Source organism: Stegostoma tigrinum, chromosome 23 (assembly GCF_030684315.1).
Source record: "Stegostoma tigrinum isolate sSteTig4 chromosome 23, sSteTig4.hap1, whole genome shotgun sequence".
Lineage (NCBI taxonomy): Eukaryota > Metazoa > Chordata > Chondrichthyes > Orectolobiformes > Stegostomatidae > Stegostoma > Stegostoma tigrinum.
In genome coordinates, this window is record NC_081376.1 from 12961069 (window position 1) to 12970474 (window position 9406).

General features: G+C 45.4%; 1 protein-coding gene across 2 annotated transcripts in view; it reads right to left on the minus strand.

The window, feature by feature from the left end:
* LOC125462474 (cytochrome P450 3A21-like) overlaps positions 1 to 7164 on the minus strand; it is a 29091-nt gene extending 21927 nt beyond the window's left edge. Inside the window, exons 1-4 of one of the 2 annotated variants that reach the window (XM_059653922.1) lie at positions 7013 to 7157; positions 6014 to 6107; positions 4516 to 4568; positions 3188 to 3287 (exon numbers count right to left, since the gene is read on the minus strand). In XM_059653922.1, coding sequence (XP_059509905.1) covers positions 3188 to 3287; positions 4516 to 4568; positions 6014 to 6107; positions 7013 to 7110 — 345 coding nt within the window. In that variant the 5' untranslated portion in view covers positions 7111 to 7157. Of the gene's footprint in view, positions 1 to 3187; positions 3288 to 4515; positions 4569 to 6013; positions 6108 to 7012 lie in introns of both variants that reach the window. The other variant, XM_059653923.1, reaches the window with a different exon arrangement.
* Between the last annotated feature and the right edge of the window lie 2242 nt (positions 7165 to 9406).

Here is a 9406-nt window from a genome sequence, read left to right on the forward strand (position 1 = left end):
ATTGCCTCAGCAATACATTGCTGCCCTTGGATTCTTGCCCCCTCAAAACATATGCTAAAATTGAATTTGTTTTCCGCACTGCCATGTGAACCAACATGTTAACTTTTAGAGTCCTAATTCAGGATTCTAATTTGCTTTCTGCTTCAGATTTCCAAAATCTTCCCCCATTTATAAAAATAGTCCATGCCTCTATTCTTCCTATCAAAGAGCATAACCTTGCACTTTTGACATTACAGCAGATCTGCCATGTCTTTGCCCGGTCTTCCCAACACTATCTGTCCCTCCAACCATCTGTGTATCGTCTGCAAACTTAGGAACCACAGGCCTTGTTGCTTTGACCAGATCGTTGATATGTAACATGAAGAGCTGTAGTTCCAACACAGATCCCTGCGGGACTTCACTGATCACCACTGCCAAGTTGAAAAAGATCTTTTTATCCCCACTCTGCCTTCTGCCAGTCAGTGCTTCTTACATGTGGTTTGTCTCATGTTTTAATTTCCTCCCCACATCCTGAATACTGCAAGGTGGCCTGTAAGTATGTGATGGGCAAGTTGTTGGAGGGAATCCTGAAGGACAGGATTTACATACATTTGGAAAGGCAAGGACTGATTAGGGATGGCTTTGTGCATGGGAAATTATATCTCAGTAACTTGATTGAATTTTTTGAAGAAGTGACGAAGAGCATTGATGAGGGTCGAGCAGTGAGTGAGATCTACATGGACTTCAGTAAAGGCGTTCGACAAGGTTCCTCATGGTAGACTGGTTAGCAATGTTTGATCACATGGAATACAGGGAGAACTCACTATTTGGATACAGAACTGGCTTAAAGGAAGAATACAGAGGGTGGTGGTGGAGGGTTACTTTTCAGAATAGAGACCTGTGACCAGCGGTGTGCCACTTGATCCACTGCTTTTCTTTATTTATATAAATGATTTGGATGTGAACATTGGCGTTACGGTTAGTAAATGTGCAGATTACACCAAAATTGGTGATGTGGTGAACAGCAAAGGAAGTTACCTCAGAGTACCACGGTACCTTGATCAGATGCACCAACGGACCAAGGAGTGGCCAGTAGAGTTGAAATGTAGATAAATGTTTGGTGCTGCAGTTTGGAAAGGCAAATCAGTGCACGACATATACACTTGACAGAAAGGTCCTGGGGAAAGTAGCTGAACAAAGAGACCTTTCGAGTGCAGGGAGATAGTTCCTTGAAAGTGGAGTTGCAAGTAGGTAGGATAATGCAGAAGGTGTTTAGTCTATCTGCCTTTATTGCTTACATAGAAGTTGTGAGGTCATGTTGTGGTTGTACGGGACATTGGTTCGGTGACTTTTGGAATACTGTGTTCAATTCTGGTCTCCCTGGTACAGGAATGATATTGTGAAACTTGAAAATATTTAGAAAAGATTTACAAGGATGTTGAGGGGTATAGACAAGGTGGATAGCAAGAAACTTTTTCCCAGAGTGCGGGACTCAATTACTAGGGCTTATGAGTTCAAAGTGAGAGGAGGGAAGTTTAAGGGAGATCTGCGGAAAGAACTTTCCACACATAGGGCAGTGGGCACCTGGAACGCATTGCCAGCGGAGGTGGTATACGCAGACATGTTTAGTGTCTTTCAAGATTTTATTAAACATATAAAATAATCAGAGGGTTAGATAGGGTGGATAGGGAGAGCCTTTTTCCTAGGATGGTGATGGCGAGCACGAGGGGGCATAGCTTTAAATTGAGGGGTAAGAGATATAGGAAAGATGTCAGAGGTAGTTTCTTTACTCAGAGAGTAGTAAGGGAGTGGAACGCTTTGCCTGCAACGGTAGTAGATTCGCCAACTTTAGGTACATTTAAGTCGTCATTGGATAAGCATATGGACGTACATGGAATAGTGTAGATTAGATGGGCTTGAGATCGGTGTGACAGGTCAGCACAACATCGAGGGCCGAAGGGCCTGTACAGTGCTGTAATGTTCTATGTACAAGATGTATCTGGACAGGTACATGGATGGGCAGGGAGAAAAGGGATACAGACCCTGAGAAAACCAGATGATAGGCTTAGATAAAGGATCTCGATCAGTGCAGACATGGAGGGCTGAGGGGCCTGTTCCTGTGCTGTAATTTTCTTTGTTCTTTGTGAGGGTTGGAGGGTTTCAGCTGTAGGGAGAGGCTGAATAGGCTGGGGATATTTTCCCTGGAGCGTTGGAGGCTGAGGGGTGACCTTATAGAAGTTTATAAAATCTTAAGGGATGGGGATAGAGTGAATAGACAAGGAAGTACAAAACCAGGTCAAACGTTTAAAGTGAGAGGGGAAAGATTTAAAAGGGACCTGAAGGGGAACTGTTTCCACACAGAGAGTGGGGTGCTGGTTTTTTTCCACGCTTTATTCAACAACATGATGAATGCATCACTGCTAGGCAGCATTTTATGCCCATCTGTAATTGCCCAGAGGGCAGTTCGGAGTCTACCATATTGCTGTGGGTGTGGAGTCACTTGTCAGCCAGACCAGCTAAGGATGGCAGTTTTCTTCCCAAAGGGACTTTAGTGAGGCAAATGGGTTTTTCCAACAATTGACAATGGTCACCATTAGATTCTTAATTCCACGTATTTTATGAACTCAAACTGCACCATCTGCTGTGGTAGGATTGAAACCTGGGTTGCCAGAATGTTATCTAGGTCTCTGAATTAACAGTCCAGAGATAATACCAGTAGGCCATTGACTCCCTGTATATTTAATGAGCTGCCAGAGGGAGCGGTGGAGGCTAGTGCAATCACATTTTAACGGCATCTGGATGAAGTTTATGAATAGGAAGGGTTTAGAGCCCTCTGGGCCAAATCCTGACAAATAGGACTAAATTAACTTAGGATATCTGCAAGTTGAACTGAAGGGTCCATTTCCATGCTGTACAGTTCAATGATTCTATGTCTCTAAATCCTTCTGCTGCATAACAGAAATCAGGGTGCAGAAAACTGTCAGAATTCACAATGATAACAGATGATTCCAAGTTTCAGGTAGCAAGAAAGAGAAAGCCTGGATAAGGTACACCTTCCGTCAGATGGAGAAAACCTAGGACTCAAATTACATTTCATATGAACCACTAAAGCAATTCTAACATTCAGATAAAGAAAACGAGGGTTTGTTGATGCAGTGAAAAGTAACAATAAAAAAGCCAATAACCTTCAGCCCATTTCAATACATACCCTCCTGTTTGTGAAGAAAGTGTAACATTCTTTTACAAAAATGGTTTTAATGAGGTCAAGATCCAAGATGGAGAGAATAGGCAACCGTCCATCATAAATCCTGAAGGGAAAAAGGTGGAACTATTAAAAGTGAACATGGGCTTCAGGCAAATTTTGGTGTCTGACTCGGAGACTTCGCTGACTTACTGCAGTAACTTAGGTGCTTTGGATAGCCAGGTCTCTGTTGCCATAAACTTAACACAGACATATGAACACTTCTTCACCAGCACCACTTGACTCACTCAAAACCAGGTCAGAAAGAAAGCCCAGGCCTAGTATTTACTATGAGCAGGAGCTGGGCACAGAAAACTCAGATACACAGGTTTCATGGACACCATGAGGAGTGTAATGCAAATCTGTCATCAGTTCTCCCTGCCGAAAGGCATCCTGTTTGAGAAGCTGCCTAATTGTCAGGTTGTTAAGTGCTCCAGCACAAACCTGCAGTAGACATCAGGGATGGGGAATTTGAGATAGCATCAGCGTGGGTAGTTTGAGAAGAGGTGAAGTCAATAGGACATGGCCAGGAGACCACTGTAACAGTTCAGGCCCAAGAAATCCTGCCAAAAATGGGCATAAATAAAAGCATATAGAATCAATCCTTAAAACCTTTCACCATGTGACGCATTGCCACCCTGCGAGTGAAAATAGTCACCACCATTGCCCACCCTTCATCCTGAAGCCCGTTCTTGTCCAAAGGCAGATAAGTATTTAAAAGTTCTCAGCATATCAAAGGTCATGTCTGGAATCAATAAACGTTGAGGGGCTTTTGAGATGTTTCCCAGACTCTTGCCAGTTTTCAATGGTTAGAATTCCTGCCATAGACAAGGATGTTCCCCAGAAAAAGTGCTTCCTTGCTACAGAGAGTAGACACAACTTAGCCCAATGCATTCCCAGAATTCCTGGCAACAGTGAAAATGGGTCAATTCCCAGATCGGATCTTCACCCCATCGTTCTGGTGACTTGGAGGGAAAAGTGTACGACCAGATTGAATGTCAGACTAAATGTGAAGGCACCACTGGAAGACATTTTTCAGAATGAATAAAAGGACACGAAGGTTGAACATCTCTCCCCAAGAACTTCAAAACATCCTTTCGCATGTAAAATGAAAGTATCTTGCCAAAGTATGCCAATTTTGGGAAGTGTAATGACTGAATCAATCTGGAATGATCTTTAAATTAAGTTGACCACCCACACTTAGGCAGCTCCGTATGACTGGCGTAACATGGATTACTGAACAAGTTAAAAATCCAAAACTTCACTTGTGTCACTGGTTGATGAAATGCACTTACCCCCATATTTTTCCATATTTCTTGTAGCATTCTGTGTCAAATCCAAACAGACCCTGGCCAGGAAGAAAATAAAAATATTTGCATCACAAAGCACAAAGGGGTTGGAAGGATAATTACATGTATGGGTGCATGTTTTTGTGTCGTTGTGTGCTGGGTGAGTCTCAAAGGCTGGTGCGAGGTGACAGGAGGTAAGGCATAAAATTCGGCGCAATGCCAACAGCACCATTATGCCTGAACTCCAGAGAAACATAATCTGCCAGTGTCCTATGTTGGGAGATCTGACACATGTTCTAGTCAAAAGAATCTTTGGGAACCATCACCCAATGCAGCTTTTTAATTCTGTTTCATTTTGACGTTTTGCAACTACACATTAATGTGACCTCAACAGAATCAATCTCAGCAGACAGTTTGAAATCACTTCCAAAGATGAAGATTGGCCATTTCTGGCCGTTGTTATATTCAGGAAATTTATGCTCCGCACAAGACTCCATCTATCCCATCAGGGTCCCTTTCCAATTCCTTTGTTCACTGTGTGCTTCTCCAGCTTCCCCTTAACTGCATCTCAAAATCCCACCCTCCCACTACTATCTGGTCCAACCTCCTCCTCTTTTCATGGGCATGCCCATGACTACAGTGTATGTACTTCAGAACTTTGCTCATCCTGCCTGAGAATGAGAGAAGGACATGATCCCATCTACTGTTTGAGGTGATCGGATGAAGACAGCTTCTAGTGAACAGTCTGTTGACATGTTCACTGAAGACCTCATCTTCCTTTTCAGGTGCATGTGAAAGGAAGATCCCACAGCACAATTTCTGAAATGAACAAGTACTGCCTGCAATATTTGTCCCTCAACCTCTATCAAGTCAGATAATCAGGTCTTTATTGTTGCTGATTTCTTTCTCGCCTGTGCAAATGAAGTTGAAAGCAGGCACTGAGGTTCAGCATGGAGCTTTAATGGAGACTTCCCCCATCCTGGTGTAATAATCACCTTCTCCCACCCAGACTGGAGGCCCGTGACCACCAGAGTTCCACTGGGATTGGTACTGGCTCCACTTCTGTTTCTCATTTTTAACTGATTGCGGCTAGCTCAATAAATAAAGTATAAAGACAGTCAGCCAGCACCAGCCTTGCTCCTTCCATATTTGTCCTTTATCCTGAAGTGCGTGTGAGACAGCTCTGTCAGCACTCAGCTAAAGGATGGATACAGGCAGAGTTCAAAGTGGAGAGATAGAAGGAATGGAGATGCTGGAGAATCTGAGATAACAAGGTGTAGAGCTGGATGAACACAGCAGGCCAAGCAGCATCAGAGGAGCAGGAAGGCTGACGTTTCAGGCCTAGACCCTTCTTCAGAAAATGGGTCTAGACTCAAAATGTCAGCTTTCCTGCTCCTCTGATGTTGCTTGGCCTGCTGTGTTCATCCAGCTGTACATCTGTTATCTCAGAGTTCAAAGTGGACTTTCTGACATCATCAAGAATGAAGAAAACTAACAAGCATACCTTTCGATAATGTAGAAATGTTCCAATGAATGGCAGTGGCCTTGGCCCTGGAACTCCAATGCGTTTAAATAACCCAAATGGTAGAACACTGTACCTGCAGAGTGAATCACAATTTCATCGACAACAAAACCAGAATGAGCCAATAAAAGTAAAGTCAAACAGAAGCTGCAGAACTGGTTTCCTGTCTTCCCTTTCACCTTCATTTTGATTTACCATCCCTTTCTCCCTCCCCATCTCCTCTGACGGTGTGCATTGCCTTGAATGGGCTTTTTACGTAAATTAATCAGTTGGGAAACTTGGGTGATTTACTGGTGGCGTTGAAAACATGAGAAAATACCCTGGATGATTTGGTGATGCAGAAGAAACTGTTCAAGTTGTGTGTGTACTTCTGGAAATGTAGGAACTGATTCCTATCCCACTGTAAATATTCTTTTGCTCTGGGGCCGGTTCTACATTTACCCCATGAACAATTCAAACAGTCTATTCTAACTCGCATATAACCACAGAGCAGAGGAAGGTCAACCTCAACCGCCCCAAAGGATCAGCTTGTTCCCGACTGAAAACCCCGGGGAAAGGGATCTGCAGCGTTAGGCGGGTAGCTTCCTTCCTCCACACTCCCAGATCAGACTCTCTCTTTATCACCACCACACACTCCTCACCCCAGCTCCCACCCGAAAGGAGATCCCACAGGGATCAGCTTCTCCCCCAAATGGGAACAGCCGCATTCACCTGGAGCCACGGTGCTGGGGGCAGTGCGAGGGGAAGACGTCCCGCAATCAGCAGCGATTCCCCGGGCAGGGTGAGTGGGGTCCAGAAGAGGAGGAGAGCTCCCTCTCTCTCTCTCCACCCCCTGCCCCAACGCCCCACACACACGAAACAACCGGTGACAAAATGCTGCTAAACTTTCCTCGTCTCCGATAGCACCTGCAGTTGAACTCTGTGACTATTGTGTCCCATCGCTGGAAGGAGGACAAGGCGATAGAGAGATCCCGCACTTACCAGGCCAGCAGCAGCAGGAAAGTGAGGAGAAGGATCCAGGTCTGGTCGGACAGAGCGGCGCGGATCGCCCCCAGCCTCTCTGTGAAAAGGACAGGCATCCCGACGAGAAACAGCAAGCAACAGCTCTAGGCAGCCTGAGGTAGTGTTGACAGTGTTTATACCGAGGGGGAGGGAGCAGCGAGCCAGTGGGTGGGATCAGGGTTACTCCATCCCACCAAACTGTCAATAACTCTGTGATCAGAGATATTGGGAACTGCAGATGCTGGAGAATCCGAGATAACAAAGTGTGAAGCTGGATGAACACAGCAGGCCAAGCAGCATCTCAGGAGCACAAAAGCTGATGTTTCGGGCCTAGATCCTTCATCAGAGAGGGGGATGGGGAGAGGGAACTGGAATAAATAGGGAGAGAGGGGGAGGCGGACCGAAGATGGATAGAGGAGAAGATAGGTGGGGAGGAGAGTATAGGTGGGGAGGGGATTGGTCAGTCCGGGGAGGACGGACAGTTCACGGAGGCCGGATGAGATTAGTAGGTGGGAAATGGAGGTGCGGCTTGAGGTGGGAGGAGGGGATAGGTGAGAGGAAGAACAGGTTAGGGAGGCAGGGACAAGCTGGGCTGGTTTTGGGATGCAGTGGGGGGAGGGGACGAGCTGGGCTGGTTTTGGGATGCAGTGGCGGAGGGGGAGGTTTTGAAGCTGGTGAAGTCCTCATTGATACCATTGGGCTGCAGGGATCCCAAGCGGAATATGAGTTGCTGTTCCTGCAACCTTCGGGTGGCATCATTGTGGCACTGCAGGACGCCCATGATGGACATGTCGTCTAAGGAATGGGAGGGGGAGTTAAAATTGTTTGCGACTGGGAGGTGCAGTTGTTCATTGGGAACCAAGTGTAGGTGTTCTGCAAAGCGGTCCCCAAATCTCCGCTTGATTTCCTCAATGTAGAGGAAGCCACACTGGGTACAATGGATACAGTATGCTACATTGGCAGATGTGCAGGTGAACATCTGCTTAATATGGAAAGTCATCTTGGGGCCTGGGATGGGGGTGAGGGAGGAGGTGTGGGGGAAAGTGTAGCACTTCCTGCGTTTGCAGGGGAAGGTGCCGGGTGTGGTGGGGTTGGAGGGCAGTGTGGAGCGACCAAGAGAGTCACGGAGAGAGTGGTCTCTCCGGAAAGCAGACGGGGTGGGGATGGAAAAATGTCTTGGGTGGTGGGGTCGGATTGTAGATGGCGGAAGTGTCAGAGGATGATGCGTTCCGCAGGGATAACTCCCTTACAATAATACTACCTGAATCTCCGCGCTTCATGCATTCGAATGATCAGATGGTTTTAAAGAGATTTCCACTGGGTCTTTTTGATCCGATGGGCCTGTTTTCCCACTGTAGGGAATCTAATCTAATCTTTTTATGTTAGTCATTTCTCTACAGGGTTAAATGAGCTCCTGTGTTGCGCATGTTGCAATGGTCCTATTGTCCTTTGTAATTTCATGTCTGAATTTCTCTAAGTTGGCATTCATGCCTGTGATAGCACTTAAGGTTCTTATTGAATTCACAAATGTGAATTATTTGTCTTTGAAACTGTAAAATATTCATTCTCTCCTCCTCAACCTGTGTGCAATCTTTGATACCATTGCTGCCCGACTAAGTAGCATTGACTTTGACTGGCTACACTGTTTCCTAACCAGTTATATCCTGAGCATCTGCAGTCATGATTTTTCTTCCTGCTCCTACACCATTACCTTGGGAGACCCCAGAAGATCTGTCCTTGGCCCACTGTTTTTTAATCCATATGTTGCAACTTAGTGATATCATCTGAAAATACATTTGATTCTGCTTGCTCACTGATGACAATGATTCTCTCACCATCTCCCCACTCTCTTGGAATTCTCAAGGAAATTTTCCAATATCCATCCTGGATGAGCAAGAGTGCCCTCCAGTTAAACACTTAGCGGAATTTTCCCAGCACTGGTTTGCATTATCATCCCATTATTAGTTAATCCCATCTCATATACATGTAGTCGAAATAGTCAGCATGGCTTTGGAAGGGGCAAGTCATGTCTTACAAGCCTTATTGAATTCTCCTTGATACTTCTTCAAAAAACTCAATCAAGTTAGTGAGACATGATTTCCCACACAAAAAGCTGTGTTGATGGTCCCTAATCAGTCCTTGCCTTCCAAATAAATGTAAATCCTGTCCCTCAGGATCCCCTCCAAAAACTTGCCCATCACTGATATCAGGCTTCCCAGTTTATAGTTCCTTGGCTTTTACTCACTATCTTTCTTTAAATAGTGACACCTTGTTTACCAATTTCCAGTCTTCCAGCACCTCACCTATGACTATTGATGGTACAAATATCTCAGCAAGGGGCTCAGCATTCACTTCCCTAGGTCCCACAGAGAT